A 19,458-nucleotide genomic window follows, 5' to 3' on the forward strand; every position below is an offset into this window, starting at 1 on the left:
GTATGTCAGACTGGAAACCAGAAGTCCACTCCTTCTCTTTCTACCTTTTTTAATTTTCGTTCCGTCAAGAAATATCTCCTGAATCATTATGATGTTCCAAGCACTGTGCCAGATGTTGAGTATACACAGCTAAATAGAATAAGTCCTTGCTGCTGAACGAGTTCACAAACCAGAAGGAAATACAGACAAATTGCAATACTATGCATAAAGGTTATGAAAGAGGTAAGCACAAAGTGCTGTAGGAGCACAAAGTCTGGGGTTGAGGGTTGGCTTCAGAGAAGTCTTTCCAGAAAAGCTTAGACTAAAATGAATCTTGACTAATGTTAACCCAGACAAAAATGAGGTGGGAAGTGTGATAGATACCACGTGCGAGATAGATACCATTTGTACCATGTGCAAAGGAAGGACCAAGGTGGGTTTAAGACACCAAAAAAAGAATAAAGTTGTTTGGAGCACAAGGAGAGAAGGAGGGAGAGAATGAGCCTAGATGTCACTAGGTCTTCTGCTTCTTGACAATAAGGACCATGTTTGGCAGGAAGCAGATGGCTTGCTCAGACTGGTTAATCTGGGAGAGTTAAGGGACTATTTACAAAGTCCCCTTTGAACTGAAAATGATTTGGGAAAACCATAAGTGGGAAAAGTCATTACTACTCCTAGGCCTGATCACTTAAGTGAAAAGAGCAGTCACCAGAACAGAAAAGACTGGCTCTATGGAGACGGATGCTTGTCAGGAACTCTACCTTAGGTAAAGGGACATGGAAACCCCTCAATAATCCGGTAAGGAGAGAATCAGTGAATAAATACACTGATTGCCGGACCTCTGATCTTTATTTATTTATTTATTTATTTTCATTTTTTAATTTTTTTGTGAGGAAAATCAGCCCTGAGCTAACATCCATGCCAATCCTCCTTTTTTTGCTGAGGAAGACCAGCTCTGAGCTAACATCTATTGCCAATCCTCCTCCTTGTTTTTCCCCAAAGCCCCAGTAGATAGTTGTATGTCATAGTTGCACATCTTCCTAGTTGCCATATGTGGGATGCCGCCTCAGCATGGCCGGGGAAGTGGTGCGCCGGTGCACACCCGGGATCCGAACCCGGGCTGCCAGTAGCGGAGCACACATGCTTAACTGCTAAGCCACCAGGCCAGCCATGGACCTCTGATCTTCTGCTCGAGCCTGCCATTGGTCAAATCTAACCAGAAGCTGGATGGCAAGGGAACACATTGAGGTAGTCCATATTAGTCAGCCTCCTTGAACAAGGATGGAGCGTGGATCCAGAGGGACACATGGAAGATATCCAACCATCACTGCACCCTCAGTACCTAACACAACCCCCGGCAAAGAGGAGGTATTGAATGATTGAATGAGGTTGGATAGCAAGCAGAAACCCCATCTTGCTAAGTTTTAGCAACTCATGCTAACAAGTTACAATTTTACCTCATAGCAGTGGGAAGCAATCAGAGTATTTTAAGCAGAGGAGAGACACAATCAGATTTGCATTTTAGAGGCATAAATCTTGGTAACTGTGTGGAGAATAAACTGAAAGAGAGCAAGCCTAGTAGCAGAGAGACCAGGGAAAAAGCTGTTGTAGAAATCCAGGACAGAGATGACTAAGAGATGTTCTAAGAAGCGGAAACAGAAATATAAGATGGGCTTGAGAACATTAATGAGGTAGAGTTGGCAGGACACACTGTGATTGACTGGTGGGAGATAGGAAACGGGCACAGGACAAGGGTGCAGGAGGGAGAGAATGAGAATGACTCCATTTCTTAAAGACCTCTCGGGTGTGGTGTGTCTGTGAGAAACCCAGGTTCGGCAGGCAGTTTGCTGTAGGTGTCTGGAGCCCAGCAGAGACCTGGGTAGGAGAAAGGAATTGGACCAAATCTGGCACGTGAGACAGAGACACTGCACCCGTGTTATGTGTCCTGCCTCCTGTGGGTTCTGTCCCCTGGGGTGGGGGAGGGGCAGGAAAGGGTGTTAGGGCAGAGCCGGTTAGGTTCCACGGCAGTTAAGAAGAGCAGTGAGCCGGAAGTTAGGATGGAAAGAAGGGAAGAAAGTGCTATAAACTTCCACAGTGTTTACAATGCTAGCATACTGGGCTACCCCACATACAGGGTGAGGAAACTTTTTGTAGGTTGGGTATTGGTGGAGTTGGAAAAAGCAGCTTGTGTATGGCAAGGGGGAAATATCAAGGTGAGAGAGGCAAAAGTCACTCCATTTTGGTTTTTGTTACGTGGGGACAGGTGAAAAAGGAATATTTTTTAAAAATTAATATTAAAAAAATAAAAACCTTGGGAGGCTCTGGAGTCAGAGGAGAAAAAGACCCTGACGTGTAGAGGGAGGAGGAATTCCCCCCAGTGTGGGGCCCACGGCTTGTCTTTACTGTGAGTGGGGATGGAGATGCCTGAGATGAGATTCCTTTGCTGATGCCCTCTTTCCTTCCCCACCACAGCCAGTTCTTTCCTACCGCATGCACCGCTTCTTTTCTATGCCAGCCTACCAGCGACAGCTCCTGGAGAGGACCCGAAGCTACATTCGAATGTTCTGTGCTGGCCTCATGGGCTTCATTTTCGTCCTGCTACTCTGCTTGACTCCTTTCCACTGGGTGCAGTTCACGGTGCTGAAAGACAAGAAGAGACTCTTGGCGGGGCTCTGGACCTTGTGCCACAATGATCTCTGCTGGAGCCACACACCAGAGGCACCCTGTGAGTGCCTTCCAAATCCTAGAGCCCCCTCCTTTGGTAGATCTGCTCAGATTCTCCCCACAGCTTGCCACTCTCCCTTGCTCCTTCCCACAACCCCGCCCCATCTTTTCTCCCTTGATTCACAAGCATGTCAGGACTGTTCCTCCAAACAGGGTAAATTTGCCCAAGTTTGTCTTGACTAGATTCCCCCAATGACTTAAAAAACATAGCCCCTTAGTTATTGGAAGATAACGCCCCGTGAGCTTGTGCTTTTTCTTACCTTTGCAATGACCGTGAGGTTTATTTACACCTTAAAATGAAAGTTACTCCATAACATACCTCCCAAGGTTATAGTTATAATTTCAACTTTTCTCTCATTGTGGAATAAATTATTTCTTTCCTTGTTAAAGGAATTCCACATGTTAATGAGGAGATGGGAAGAGGGTCCTTACTGGTGCCTGTGAAGCCACCTACTTGGTGGCTTCGTACTCTGACTCCATTACATGTAAGACAAGCCCTGATTCCATCCTCCTCTGTCCCTCACTCCCTTCCCTAGACCCCGTCTAGCCTTCTTTAATGGGAGTTCACCTCTGCTCCAGCCAAACCTCTCCTTTTCCCCTTCCCCTGGCAGACTACCTCCAATACTCCAGGACCTTCTTCCTCATCTCTGCCCTCTCCATCCTCATTATTATTATATGGCTCAGCATCTCTCTCACCAGAGGGCCAGGAGACAAAACCTACATAGATTTGGGCATATCCATCTTCTGTTTCATCTCAGGTACAACATGATGAGGTTGGAAAATTTGTCCCTAGAGTCCTTGTATTTCTTCCCCTTCCTGTGCCATTTCCCCTTCTTTTACCAAGTCATTCCCAGCTTCACATGAATTCTACTATCATAGGACCCTTGTCTCTTCCCAAAGGGAAGAAAGCTTTTGATAAACTTTTACTCCTTACAGAGCTATTGCCTCTTAAAGAGGGGACCTTGAAGAGATTATGTTTAACCCAATGGAAACATCTCCAAAAGTTGTTATCTGACAGACTAGTGGGGAGATATTATAGGCTGGAACCCCTTCTGGCACCCAGAAAATTACTATGTAGCTAGCTAGCTACCTGTTCGGTCCATCGTATCTATAGGCTCCACCTTGACAACCTTATTCTAGTCAAAGCAAAAGCCCTTCACTCTCCCACTTAGTCAATTGCCAAATGGGTCTTCCCAGGACCACTGCCATGTAATAGGCTTCCACGGCATAATTGAGATGACTAGTGACAAGGAAGCGCAAAGAGAGGGAGGAGGGTGGGATGGGAGGGACGGTGGAAGGAGCGTTATGATGGGTAGTGATAGTTTTCATTCTGATCCCAGGCACCTGTCTATTCCTCTGCCTCATTTTGTTCCTGATGCAAGTGAAATTGTACAGTGGGAATGTCTTGGAGCCCCGTCTCCTATTAGTCTACCGCCTCAATTGGTGGGGCAGTATCTTCTACATGACAGCTGGTGAGTTAATGCTCCTGTTAAATAGTGAAGGCACAGAAAAGGCAGTTCTCCTTTCTTTCTTTTTGTTGTTTATTTGGTATATTAGAATCTCATAATTTGGAAGAGCTCTGCAAGAGTCATTTCCATGTCAGTGTACAAGCCTTAATAGCAAGTGCTAACAATTTATCTAAAACATTTTTTCTATAATAACCATGTGCAGACAGGAGCAAGATTCTTCTGTCCTTCGAGAAGGTAGTTCCTAAATTTTCCTCTCCTTTCATCATATCAAATAACCTCTCCACTTTTATGGATCTTCAAAATAAAGCTTTAACATATGTTCTTTTGTAATATTACCATCATAAAGCAGAGCAATAACATAGGAGTTTTGCCTGTATAACACTTCTCCTTTAATCCTTCTAAGCCACATACTTATTTTTATTAAGTAACTACAACAGTGGTCTCCAAACCATTGCATCACACACCCTATTAATAAAACACTTTGTAGCAAGCATTCAAAAAAGATATATGTTTATTTATAAAATATGTACCTGTATTACATCACTAATATATTTATTACATTGTAAAATACACTCAAAAATAGAATTTAAAACACAATTTGCTAAAAATGCAAAAAAAACCTACTATTTTCTTCCTGTGCCCCAGTGAATTGGCTTGTATACCCCTGGGAAATATTGTACTACAGAAAACGTAGGATCAATGTTTTGAATCCCAGGTCCCTAAAGATAATGAACGAGATATTCAGAAATGTATTGTTAACCAAATTCCATTATAATTAAGCCAGTGCTACTCTTCAGGGGTGTTTGATGACTTGAGATTTTACCGATTACAAATCCACAATGCTGACCCTGACCTTTTCTTTTCCTCTAGGGTTCCTCTCTGGATTCAATCACATAAGTTTTCGGGTTTCTTCTCCAGATCAAAATCTCCTCATGATCCCTATAACAAGGACAAGGATAGGAAATATAGCCACGGTGGAATTGGGTCTTTCTGAGACAAATGTAGGAGTTTCTCCATGGATGAGCCAGGTACCAGAAAGGCAGTTAAATTCAGTGGCACAATCAAGGACCCAAAGAGAGGCAGGAACCCAGACAGAGCCAGAGACTCAGACAGGGCCAGAGACCCAAAAAGCACTAGCAGCTCAGCCAGAACCAGAAACCCAGGCCGAGTCGAGGACCCAGACAGAGCCAGAGATAGGAAATGAATCAGTAATAAGGGATGGGTTAATAACTCAGGCAAGGTTAGCTACTGAGATAGAACCAGTTGACACAGTGAAGCCAAGGCCTGAGGCAGAGATAACAACAGGGAACGAGACGAGTGATATGTTGAGCAATAGACTTGAGGGTAAGGAAAAGAAAATGACTGAAGACAGGGATGATGAGAACAGAGATTTAGCTGAGAAAAATGATGATGACAAGACAAAAAATTAATATTAGATATAAGGTAATAGAGGACAGAGATATTAAAAATAAAAAAGCCTAGCAGAGAGGTTTCCCTTCAGGGTTGAAGATGTTTTGTTGGGTCTGTATGAAGAGTAGTAGGAGTATCAGAGGTAATTCTGAAATGACAGTGTAACGACCCTGCTGAACCCTCCTTAGATTATGCCTTGTTCACTGAACAAGTTGATATTATGAATGAAAGAAAGTCATTTGTGTAGTTTAGGTGAAAGGTACCAACAACTTAAGAATCCCAATGAAAGTGATGAAAAGCTTATTAAAGGAAGTTTCCATGTTACTGTTGTGTGCTCTGACTGGGAAAGGCTGGCAATAGATGGAGCGCCCACGCCACCCAGCTTTTCCAGATTTCCATGACCACACAATGGAACATCTCAGCAGAATGGAAAGAGCATTCAGTTTAGAAATTCAAACTCTCATTTTCGGTCCTCACTCTCCTTATTAGTCAGGCTGACTTTTGCCAAACATTTCACTTGTTGGGCCTAAGATCCTTCATTGGCCAGCCAGACTCTGAGATTTCCTCTAGTGCTAACTGTTTATGGCCATAAATGATAAACAGTAGAGACATTATTCCTGTGGGCCAATATGACCCCAGGTTATTTTTGTGGGTAACTTAGTCTAGTCAGAGTAATTAAATTCAGTTCTGTACATCCAAGGCTATTTTTGGCAAGTCATGTCTTATTTTTTATTTAGATATCTCATTTAAAAATGTAAGTGATTCCCACTGTTTTCAGCTATTTGCAGGAACTGGATAGGAAAGAGAAAGATAAAGGCAAAATGACTCAGACTCTCTGAGAGGGAGTGTACCATCTAGACTCTGGGAATTTCAGGGAGGCCTTAAATGGTTTCACAAAAGGGATTGTGGCCTTTGAAACTAGAAGCCAGTTGGCAGTATCAGTAGTTCACCATGAAAACCCACTTTTAACTCCTTAAACAGTCACTATTTTACTATTGCTGCCTGCCTGTACCTCTTACTAGTTAGTCAAATTCTCTGGCCCTTAATTTTATCATCTTTAAAAGTGGCCTCGACAAATGATATCCTCCCCATTCCATGTACTTTACTTTCAGGAACATTAGATAAGGAACCAGGAGACAGTAGAGGATGGACAGGGCGGGAAGCATTAAAAGATATTCCTCCTGGTAAATATAAATTAACAGATGTCTGTTTTAAAGCACAAGTTCTGTAAGAGGATAGTTAAAATTTTAGTTATATCTTAATTTAGAGTACTTAAATCGATCAGATAATTACATAGCCAAATACTAATAAGCAGATGCTTTGATGGTTGAGACAGAAGAAAGAAGAAGAAAATTTGCAAAGGGAAGGTCTGGATGGGGAGAGAATCTTGAGAGCTTTCAGGCAGGATGAGGGGCTGATTACCTGGAGGGCAGGGATGCTGAAAGTAGAAAGAAATGTGGGAGATTGATAAGGACAAACTTCACCTCTCTTACAATTTTGCTTAAAACCATGGAGGCATCAGATATTTGACTAGTTTGGAAACCTGTAACCTCCATTTTCTTTTAATCATACCCATCTTCCCATGCAGCATCCATCCATCAAAAATATTAAACATCAACAAGCAGTTCATTGTGTAGGGGGAGATAAAGGCAGTAAGAATAAAAGGTAAAATGTGGCTTTGAGGAGTTCTAATAGCACACAAGAGGCACAGCACACCCAATTCAGTCTAGGGGCTTACCAAAGGTGCTCAGAGTTGGTGAAACATGAATGAGCTCATTCTTGAAAAAGGAAAAATGACCAAATAGACTTCATCTAGGAGAAAAATCACTCAACAAGTCTTTAATGTGAAGCTGACTTTCCTAAAGGTTTTGGGAAACAGAGAGAATAATGCTATAGCAACACAGCAACTTAACATTGTATTTAAATAAATCTGTTCTTAAAAAGTAAAAAGCAAAATGAAAACAAAATATCTTCAGCCATTTTTGTTCCTTGGACTCTAGCCTTTTGTCATAAATGCTTGGCTTTCCTATATCCCTTCTTTCCTTTGTCTTCTTTTACTTTTTGCTGTCCCATTCTTTTTTGGAACAATATCCATTTTCCTCACATTTTCTTACACACAGAAATATTGCCTTTCTCCAATCTTTACACCCAATATCGTCTCTGGTCTCCCTATGGAGATCCAAGGGCTCAGCTAATTATTTGAAAACATTGTGTTTAAAACTCTAGTTTTTAGAAAAGGTCCACCCCCTGGTGTTTGAGGAGGGGTTTATTTAGTTTTCTCAGTTACATTTTCTCTTTGCAGTATTTTGCAAAGCAGTTCTACAAATTCCCTTTCCAAGAGTAGATGAAGACAAGACAAAACACAATATTTAATTGTGATGCTTTTCTTTCTCATCCTTCTGGGAAATTAGCTTTTCTACCTTTAGAGGGATATTTGCTCCACTGCGCTCCTCTTCAAGGTGTGCCTTTGGATTCTCTCCAGGCCTTCCTGGGGGACCAAGCCAGTTCAAAGGCCCTGCATTTGGAGGAAGGTCTAAGGAAGGAGCAGTACTGATGCCTCATTCCAGAGAGTCAGTTGTTCCATCCTCCTCTTCCACCCCACCATCCCAACTTACCATTAGAACTAATAAAAAACTTTAATTATATGGATAAATAAAAGAGCAACATAACATTCAAAAATCAACACCTAATTTTAAAATGAGCAATAAACCAATTAGAAACTGTAACAATAAAATATATTTATAATAGTAAAGAATAATAAAATACTCAGGAATAAACAAAAATAAAACCTGAAAAAGTGGGAAGAATCACTCTACCTAATATTAAGGCTTGCTATAGAGCTATGTAATACAGTGTGGTATTGGTGGATGGATAGATACATAGATGAATGAAACAGAATAGAGAACACAAAACTAGATGCACACAAATACACTCAACTGAAATGCAAAGACAATTTAATGGAGGAAGGATAGCCTTTTCAACAAGTGGCGCTAGAGTAATGGGACATCCCGTTGCCAAAAAAATGAACCTTGAGCTAAACCACACACTTTATACAACAATTATCTCAAAATGGATCACAGACTGAAATGCAAACTGTAAAACTATGCAGTGTTTAGGATAGAAACTAGGAGAAAATTTTCGGAACCTAGGGCTAGGTGAAGAGTTCTTAGAGTTGACACCAAAAGCAGCAATAAAGAAAAAATTGATAAATTGGATCTCATGAAAATTAAAAACTTTTGCTTTGTGAAAGTCTCCATTAAGAAGAGGAAGAAAAAAAAACAAGCTACAGATGACTGGGAGAAAATATTTGCAAACCACATATCTGACAAAGGACTGGTATCTAGAATACAGAACTCTCAAAATTCAACAATTAAAAAAATACACAAATGGAACAATCCAATTAGAAAATGTGCAAAACACATGAATAGGCATTTCACCAAAGAGGATATACAGATGGCAAATAAGCACACGAAAAGACTCTCGACATCATTAGACATGAGGAAAATGACGTTTAAAACCACAGTGAGATATCCCTACATACCTATTAGAACAGCTAAAATGAAAAATAGTGATTCTCCCAAATGCTGTTGAGGATGCAGAGAAACCAGACCATATATTGCTGGCGAGAAGGTAAAATGGTATAACTACCCTGGAAAATAGTTTGGCATTTCTTATACAACTAAACATGCAATTACCATAAGACCCAGCAATTGCACTCTAGGGCATTTATCCTAGAGAAAAGAAAACATATTCACACAAAAAACATGTACATGAATGGTTTTAGCAGCTTTATTCATAATAGCCCCAAATTGGAAACAATCTAAATGTCTTTCAATGGGTGAATGATTAAACTGTGGTATATAAATACCATGGAATATTACTCAGCAATAAAAGGGAACAAACTATTGATACACACAACAGTTTGGATGGATCTCAAGGGAATTATGAAAAAAAACAAGCCCAAAGGTAAAACACTAAATAATTCCATTTATATAACATTCTTTTTTTTGTGTGTGTGAGGAAGATCAGCCCTGAGCTAACATCCATTCTAATCCTCTTTTTGCTGAGGAAGACCAGCTCTGAGCTAACATCTATTGCCAATCCTCCTCCTTTTTTTTCCCCCAAAGCCCCAGTACATAGTTGTATGTCATAGTTGCACATCCTTCTAGTTGCTGTATGTGGGACGCGGCCTCAGCACGGCCAGAGAAGCAGTGCAACCGTGCTTACCCGGGATCCGAGCCCAGGCCGCCAGTAGCAGAGCGCGCGCACTTAACTGCTAAGCCACAGGGCCGGCCCTATAACATTCTTGAAATACCAAAATTTTAGAGATGGAGAAAAAATGAGTGGTTGCCAAGGGTTAAGGAAGGGGGAAGGAGCAGGATGAAAAGGAGTTGTGGTTATTAAAGGACAACAGAAGGGATCCTTGTGTTGATGGAACTGTTCTGTATCTTGACTGTGGTAGTGGATAGATGAAGCTAAATGTGATAAAATTGAATAGAGCTAAATACAATAAAGCTTCTGAAAGAAAACATAAGAGAATATCTCAGTGACATCAAGGTAGGCAAAAATTTCTTCAACAGGACACCCCCGCACACAAAAATAACACTAACCATAAAAGAAAACTGGATACATTGAATTTCATTAAAATTAAGAACTTCTGTTCATCAAAAGATACCATTAAGAAGGTGAAAAGCCAAACCACACTGGGAGAAGATATCTGACAAAAGACTTGAACTATCATGAAGGAGATTGGTTTGTAGTTTTCTTTTTTCTGTATGTGTTATTCTCTAATCGAGCAATCTTACTCCTAGGTTTATTCCCAACAGAAATGCATGTGTGCGTTCACCAAAATTCACATACAGGAATGTTCATAGCAGTTTTATTCATCATAGCCACACACACAAAACAACCCAAATGCTCACCAAAAGAAGACTAGATCAATATATTGTGGTATATTCATACAGATAAAACACTACAAAGCAAGTAAAACGTAAGAACCACTGTGCAACCTCTATGGTAAACAGTATGGAGATTCCTCAAAAAATTAAAAATAGAAATACCTTATGATCCAGCTATCCCACTTCTGGGTATTTATCTAAAGATCCTGAAATCAACAATCCAAAGAAGCTTATGCACCCCTATGTTCATTGCAGCATTATTCATTGTAGCCAAGAAGTGGAAGCAACTCAAGTGTCCTTCGGCTGATGATTGGATAAAGAAGATGTGGTATATATACATATAATGGAATACCACTCAGCCATAAAAAAGACAAAATCGTCCCATTTGCAACAACACAGATGGACCTGGAGGGTATTATGTTATGTGAAATAAGCCAGACAGAGAAAGACAAACACCACATGATTTCACTCATATGTGGAAGATAAATTACCACATGGACAGAGAGAACAGTTTGGTGGTTACCAGGGGGAAGGGGGTTGGAGGGTGGGCACAAGGGGCGAAGGGACACGTTTATATGGTGACTGACAAACAATAATGTACAACTAAAATTTCACAATGTTATAAACTATTATGACATCAATTTTAAAGAAAAGTAAGAACCACTGATACACGCAACAACATGGATGAATCTCATAGACATTATGTTGAACAAAAGAAGACAGACACAAAGATTACCTAGGTATGATTGCACTATATGAAGTTAAAGAACAAGCAAAATGAATCAATGGTGATAGAAGTAAGAACAGTGGTTACCTTTGGGTAGGTACAGTAATGGTGGGGGTCTTGGAAATGTACTATATTGTTACATTGTTTAGAAGATGAATAAGTGGAAAGACATCCCACGTTCACGGATTGAAAGACTTACTATTGTTTCAATGGCAATCTTTTCCAAATTGATCTATAGTTTCAACACAATCCCTATCAAAACCCCAGCTTGCTTTTTTTTTTTTTTTACTTATTTATTTATTTTTTTCCTCTAAAGCCCCAGTAGATAGTTGTATATCATAGTTGCACAGCCATCTAGTTGCTGTATGTGGGATGTGGCCTCAGCATGGCCGGAGAAGCGGTGCGTTGGTGCGTGCCCAGGATTCGAACCCTGGGCCGCCAGTAGCCGAGCGCACGCACTTAACCGCTAAGCCACGGGGCCGGCCCCCAACTTGCTTTTTTTTGCATAAATTTACAAGTTGATTATAAAATTCATATGGAAGTACAGAGTACCTAGAACAGCCAAAACCAATTTGAAAAAGAACAAAATTGGAGGGCTCACAGTTCCTATTTCAAATCTTACTACAAAGCTACAGTAACCAAGATAGTGTGGTACTGGCAGAAGGATAGACATGTAGATCAATAGAATAGAACTGAGAGTCCAGAAATAAACCCATACATTTATACCATACAAAAAAATTAACTCAAAATGGATCACAGACCTAAATGTAAGAGGTAAAACTATAAAACTCGTAGAAGAAAACGTGAGTAAATCTTTGTGACCTTGACTAGGCAATGGTTTCTTAGATATAACACGAAAAGCACAAGGGACGTGAAAAAAAGTAAATAAATTGGACTACATCAAAATTAACAACTTTTGTGCTGCAAACAGAACCATCAAGAAAATGAAAAGATGATGCATATAATTACTGATGACTCACAGAAAATGAAATCCAAATGGTTCCTGAATATATTTTAAAATGTTCAACTTCAGCAATACTGTGCTAACATTTTCATCTGTCAGGTAGACAAATGTTTAAAATTTTGATAACACTCTTGGAGTGGAGAATGTAAGTTGATACTACCTCTGTGGAGGGCAGTTTGGCAGTAAGAATTGAAATGTTTAAAATGTACATTTTTTTTGACCCAGCAATTCGATTTCTAGGAATTTAATCCTACAGAGATACATACGAGAAGTGATTTACGTATGCAGTCATTCACTGCAGGATTATTGATAAAAGTAAATCTGTAAACAATTTAAATGTCTATCATAGAGACTGAAAAATAAATTATCATTTATTCAGTCAATAGAATGCCATTAAGCTGTTAAAGAGAATGAGGAAGCTCTTTATGAATCAATAGGGAATAGTGTCCAAAGTAAAAATTTTTTAAAGGTGAAAAAGAATTATATATATTATTATATATATGTAGAATTATATAATATATGTAACATTTATATATACACACATATATAAAGCAAATTAGATATAAATAAATATATAATTTTAAAGGTAAAAATAATTATACAAATTATACGTAAATTATATATAAATGTATACATTTTTAAGGATGAAAAATAAATTGTATATATAAAACAAATTATATATACATAAAAATTTTCAGTTAAAAGGAAGAGAGGAGATAAAAAATCAAGTCTGTTCCCTTACCTCAGTCTCTGTTCTAGATGGTGACAGGCAAGCCAGTTTATTCTGTTGAACCTCAGTTTCTCCTTCTGTAAAATGAGGGACTTCTCAAGTCCCTTCCAGCTCTAAACCCAGTCAATTCCACTTGTTTGAACATTCTAAGGAACCAAGAGCTTATTATAAAGATTCTAATTTCCAATACTCTCTGCAGTTTAAAGATTTTGCATATGGAGCACTGACATCTCAGAAGAAAGGATCCAGACTGCGTCCATAGAACCCTTAGGAGTGCTGTCACTGTTATGGTAACTTTGAACAAATCTCTCTGGAAAAAGTGGTGACAAAATGCCATAAACACTTGGAAAAAAGCCTTTTTGTTTATCAACGGTAAATGGGTACGCCCATAGCTACCACCTGAAAATGTTTTGGCTCTGACTCCAGTTCCAAACTTTCTGGACTTAACTGTTTGGTAGGGTAATATAAACCACATCATACTTAGGCTAGCTTTTTAAGAGTATAAAGAATTAGTTTTTTATAACTAATGGTTATAGAAATGTTGTCTTAGAGTGTTTCTTGGTCCAATGAGTTGGCCTCATTCTGTCCGTGCACGTGTTAGTCTCTCTTTTGCCTAGGTTTCCCAAAAGAAGCCCAATACATCTTCTTAATCTCTTGCTATTTCTAGCCATGCCTTGGCTCAGGAAACATGGTCTGTGAAGCCTATTCCTACTAAGACTCAGAGGCTCACAATTCCATTGTAGCCCAGATCTCTACAGAGATTTTGGTCCATTATTTATTTAAAATTCTCCTATGATCCAGTTTCCGTCTGGATCTTGCTCTAACTCAATCCTACCTTACTCCCTGACTCATACTTTCCCTCTCCACCCCATTCCCTTATCTCTCTTCTACATCTCCACACAGAAGTTCAACTTCTTTGACCCCTTGTTCCGCAATTTTTGTCACTCTCCTGACTATCATGTTATCATTTAAAAACTTTATTTACACTGAATAATAAATAACTAATGTTTATTGAATCCATACAATGTGCCAGGCCCTGTATTAAGCATTTTACAGTAATATCTCAATCTTCACACACTACAGTAATATCTCAATCTTCCTCCACTAATAGAACTTACTATGAGAACAGATGAGACCCAGAAAGATTAAGTGACTTACCCAAGACTACATAGCTAGTGAGGTGGTGACCCAGGATTTGAAACCAAACGCTTTGATTCCAGAGCTTGTATCTACTATATTGCCTCCCATAAGAGCAAGGATTAAAGGAAGAAGCAGTAGATTCAGAAGAAAGAGATGAGGGTTTTAATTTAAGTTTTTTGATATTGACTAGCTAATAATATCACCATGGGCAAATCATAATCTTCTAATTTTCTCATTCATAAAATAAAGAGATTGAAGTAGAGATAACTAATATCTCATTTCATAATATTCAATGATCCTATTGTGTGAAAAATGTATCTTTGGATATTATTTTTTCGTGAGGTGGAAGGGCTTTGGCATTTTACCCTCCTGTTCCATATTTTCATATTTATTCTAGCACTAGCTTACATACTAACAGTGAGTCGCAAGTACGTGTTCTATTTCTATTACTGTAAAGCAAAATATGTTTGGGTAGGATAAAAGTTTTAAAAATTTCAAATCTTATTCCTATTTATCTGGCATTTTTAGATCTGATCTCTCAATGATGGCATAAGATGTTTAAAGGTGAAAAATGATTGTGATTTTGCTCAGGAAATCAATGTTCGTTCAGTACCTATCGTATAGTTTCCACAACAATGGCAATTGGTTATTACATGTTGATCTTTGAAAAAGCATATTCCATTATCATTTTTCTTCTGATTCCATGTTCCTATTTATTTCTTGATTTCATTTTTCCCTTTGTTTATCAAGTGTAATTCTATTTACTTTTAAGAATTAAGGTTGAATTAGGAATTTTAGTAGCTCCAGAACTAAAACTCCTTACTCCTTTAAGCTGAAATACGTTGAGAGGATCAGCAAGGTCAGAGAGAGAGAGGGCAGGTGGGGATAAAAGAGAAAAGCCCTTTTGCAAATAGGCAAACTTACACACACTGAAAGCAGGTCCTTCAATCTCTGTGAGTCTGCAATCCCTCTAAGCATTAAAGTGTATTTGCTTGCTCCCTTTTTCGTTCTTTGGAAAACCTTTTAACTACTATTATAATTATTTTGACATTTCGTGTTTGCCTTTTCTGTTTTGGAGAAGTCAGTAATAAAGGAAGGATTTGAGTTTAAAAACTATGAGTTCTACATACCTATTGTAGAAGCATAAGAAAATATAGGTAAATAATAAAAATCCCTTTAACTGAAATGTGATGGTTGCACAACTGTGTAAACTTATTTAAAATAATTGAATGGTGCCACCATTCAATTTTTTCAATTAAAATGATTGAAATGCACCACTTAAAATGATGAATTTTATGATATGTAAGTTAAAACTTAATAAAGTTTTTAAAATTCTTTAATTTGCTTTCTTTCTGCTTACACAAATGCACATACCTTAGGACCATCCTCTAACACTGCTTTTTAACTGCCTTTTTCCCCCCATTTAACCACATATCATGACCATCTTTCCAAATCAATTCATATTTTTCTACAATATTATTTTAAGTGGTAGCATAGTTTTTTATTTTATATTATAATTTGTTTAACCAATTCATTCCCTGAACATTTTTGCAGCTAGATTTTGGTACAAATTTCTTTAGGTTAAGTTACTAGAAGAACTATTGCTGGATCAAAGGATATGCTCATCTTAAGATTTTTCTTGCTTATAAATTGCCCTCTAGAAAAGCTGTACCAATTTGTACTCCTACAAGTTGTCATACTGTCTCTGCTTCTTTCCCATCAAAATCAGTATTGGTATTTTATTAAAATCTCTACCATTTTGATAGGTGAAAATGGAATCTTGTTAATTTCCATTTCAATTACTAATAAAGTTGACCTTCTTTTGTCATCTATTGGACATTTGTGTTTCAGTTTATGTCTCTGCCATCCCCCAAACACACTAGTATGTGTATATATGTATGTTTCTTCTTAATTCATGTGAGGTTTTTAGACGTTAAAGATAAATAACCCTTTGTCATATATGTTCCAAATGTTTTTCTCAGTTTGTTTTTGTCTTTTATTTATGATATTGTTTTTATAGAAAGAAGCTTCAAATTTGAAAGTTGAAATTATTAATCTTTTGCTTTATAGATATTGCCATTGGTACTATCCTTGATGAGGCTTTTCCCACTCCCAGATGATTAATTATTCACCAATATTTCTTCTACTAATTTTATGTTTTATTTCCTTATACTTAAATATTTAATTTGTCTGGATTTTATTTTGATATATGATGTAAGGTAAGGATCTAATTTGGTAGAAAGAACAAATGAGGAAACAAATTAAGTCAAATCTTTACCTTATTCATTATATACCTTGTAAATACTGAAAACTGTGTTATATAAGTAGTCTACAGTAATAAACATGACAAGAATAGTCTCCACCCTTATGTAACTTACCAACTCAGAGAGAAGACAGATATTATACCTGTTTGATGAATGCTATGAAGAAGTGCCAAGTTCTAAGGTAGTGTATAGCAGGTAGAATCTAACCAATTATTCTGGCACCTATTGAACAGTTAATCATTTAAAAGGAGATATTTTGGTTGAAGGAGAATTCAATTTAAAACAACAACAACAACAAACATTTATTATTTCAGAGTATCTGTGGGTCAGAATCTGGGTGTGGCTTAGCCCAGTCTTCTGTCTCAGGATCTTTCACAAAGATGCAAACAAGGTTTGGCCAGGGCTGCAATCTCACTGAATGCTTGACTGCAGGAAGATTCTCTTCCAAGCTCGCTCACTTGGTTGTTGGCAGGATTTAGCTCCTCGACGTTTGAACCAACGCTTTCAGTTCCTTGCTAAGCATTCAGTTCCTCACAGGCTGTCGGCTGGAGACCTCCCTCAGTACCTTGGCATATAGGCCAGGAGAATTCAGTATTGTCCTGGGATGGGTACTTCAGCTTTGATAAACCGATTTGTAAAGAACGTTTATATGGAGTAAAAATTAGCAGAGCATTTGTACTCTTAGTTCTAGATTGAGGACTAAAACGAATGTGTGTACGCTGTGAATTTTCTGGTTGGTATACACTTCCGGCCTGTATATAAATTAATATGTGAGTGAATTAAGCATTCACAGAGAATTAATTACATATTGCAGAGGACAAACACATAATTCTGTACAGGACAAGAATGTCAGGAAAAGTTTAAGATGATTAGAGCGGGCCGAAGTTGAAATCATTTATGAACTTGAGTTTCTCTTTCGACCACATCACAGTTATAGCTTCAAATTATTTTCCATTCTCTCCTTCCTTTCCCATCATACAGACTATATTGTGAATATACTCCCCTGGAATTGCACAATATGGCAGCCTTGAGCTCAGCCACACAAGTATGAATATACACAATTATTTTATTTTTTGTTCTAATGTGTGGGTTTTATTTTTAACTTAGGAAATTTAATTTTTAGATTATATTTAATAATTGGTAGATATTTACCAAAATTCTGAAACTTGAATTTGACTGCCAATCCTTAGATTATGAAAGTGATAGCCTTAGCCTAGTGCATACATTCTCAACATGGGCAATATTGCCCCCAAGGAGGCAAAAATTGGTTCTTGGTGGGGGTGTGTGTGAAAAAAAATGTACCGTTTTTATGTATAAAGCATAGATTTACATACAGTACATAAATAGCTGTGCAATATATCTGTGGTATTAAAATTTCCTGGGGGGAGGTTATTAGGATTAAAACGTCTAAAAATGTTCCTTAGGGACTGGTAACGAAAAAAAAAAAGTTGAGAAACCCTGCCCTAGTGCTAAGCTTAAGAGACAGCTGTTAGATGAGCTGTCCTGTATTAGAGTTTTTCCTGTATTATTTCCTGTATTAGATTGTAAGCTTCTTAAGGATAGGAAATGTAACCTGTTTTCTATTTTCCATAATACCTAATACAATGGTTTATGTCCAATTGCATTCAGTAAATGTAATTGAATTGAATTAATATGGAACACATCTTCCCTTCCTTGTACCCATCCTATTGTCCCATATATCCAAATGCAATGATCAAAATTAGTTTAGTAAAGCAAGCAACTTGACATAGTCTGTCTCACAAAAATCCTAGGAAAATAATGACAAACTTTCTTAAAAGAGTGAAAAATCTTCAAAGTAGCACAGCAGGAGGAGCACTCTGGGGATAGAGAGATGAAGGAGGGCTTTGATTTCTAGCTCTACCATTTGCAAGCTATGGAAACTTCAGCCAAGTAACCTAAGGAGGAAGGGGAGAGAGGATAAAAAAAGAATGGGAAAAGGGAAGGGAATATAGTGAGGGTATAGAGAAGGGACAAGGGCATTTCTTTTTTTAAAGATTTTATTTATTTATTTTTCCCCCAACGCCCCAGTAGATAGTTGTCTGTCATAGCTGCACATCCTTCCAGTTGCTGTACGTGGGACGCGGCCTCAGCATGGCCGGAGAAGCAGTGCGTCGGTGCGATCCCGGGATCCGAACCCGGGCCGCCAGCAGCAGAGCGCACGCACTTAACCGCCAAGCCACGGGGCCGGCCCAACAAGGGCATTTCTAATAGTCTTATATACACCCTAAATTTCAAGCATGTTGACCTATTGGCAGTTCCACAAACAGGCCATGGTTCAAATATGCCATATTCTTTCATACATATATGCACATACATACTCCCTCTTTCCAGAATATTATTTGTTTTTCCTCCAATACTCAGCTCAGGCCACACCTCCCCCTCCATAACACCCTGTCTACCTCCCACACTGAAATGCCTAACTTCTTGCTCCTCTAACATTCAGATCATACTTCACTATAGTACTTATCATATTATAATGTAATTAATGGTTTACATGTCTGTTTCCCTCACTAGTCTGTGAGCATCTTGAGAGCTGAAATGACTTTGTTTATCTTCTTATTCTCAACATCTAGTACAGTGCCTGACATACTGTTGGTAAACAATCAACTTGCTGAATTAACCAATAAAAATACAGGCATACAAGAAGAGCACAGCAACATTTTTCAACAATTTGACAAATGAATAATGGTCTGTACTCTTCAAATGCTTTAAAATTGACTGAATAATCATCTTTTTATATTCTCAGTTCTGAAACAAAACACTGTACATTTTCTGTGTCAATAATGATAACATAATTAGTCCTTTACATTAAGTAAGTTAATCATTACAACCCAGTGAAGAAAATCCTATTATTATTCCTATTTTTTCTTATATGGGAAAACAGGCTCTTAAGAGGTTAAGTAACTTGCCAAAAGTCATATACTTAATAAGTGGGGCTTCTGGCTATAGTGCCTCTCAAAGTTTGCTGAGTCAGAATATTCACTTTGGCACAACATCCCTCTATCTGACCCTCTCTATCTGCAACCTCCCACATTCAATCCTAAAAGAAAACAAAGGCTCATAACTCATACATGCAGTTTATCATTCACAAAAAATGTATCTATGTATACTCAGCTTTGCTTTATGTAAAAA

At 38.2% G+C, this 19,458-nt stretch overlaps 1 protein-coding gene across 1 annotated transcript; it reads left to right on the plus strand.

Moving 5' to 3' along the window:
* Positions 1–200: 200 nt before the first annotated feature.
* Positions 201–5,680, plus strand: LOC106800496 (transmembrane protein 202-like). Its single transcript, XM_087429078.1, has 6 exons — positions 201–222; positions 2,008–2,114; positions 2,452–2,704; positions 3,315–3,461; positions 4,044–4,175; positions 5,043–5,680. The coding sequence occupies exons 1-6, from the start codon at positions 201–203 to the stop codon at positions 5,600–5,602; spliced, it is 1,221 nt and encodes a 406-aa protein (XP_087285204.1). The 3' UTR covers positions 5,603–5,680.
* The last annotated feature ends 13,778 nt before the right edge of the window (positions 5,681–19,458 follow it).

The sequence above is a fragment of the Ceratotherium simum genome, chromosome 3 (genome assembly GCF_057802395.1).
Source record: "Ceratotherium simum simum isolate JZ-2026a chromosome 3, ASM5780239v1, whole genome shotgun sequence".
In the NCBI taxonomy this organism is placed as follows: domain Eukaryota; kingdom Metazoa; phylum Chordata; class Mammalia; order Perissodactyla; family Rhinocerotidae; genus Ceratotherium; species Ceratotherium simum.

Bases quoted from the DNA above. Each gene is read 5' to 3' on its own strand.
- LOC106800496 (XM_087429078.1), top strand. From the start codon at position 201: ATGCATAAAGGTTATGAAAGAG. The intron at 2,705-3,314 runs GTGAGTGCCTTC...TTCCCCTGGCAG, and splicing joins CCACACACCAGAGGCACCCT to ACTACCTCCAATACTCCAGG. The intron at 4,176-5,042 runs GTGAGTTAATGC...CTTTTCCTCTAG, and splicing joins TATCTTCTACATGACAGCTG to GGTTCCTCTCTGGATTCAAT.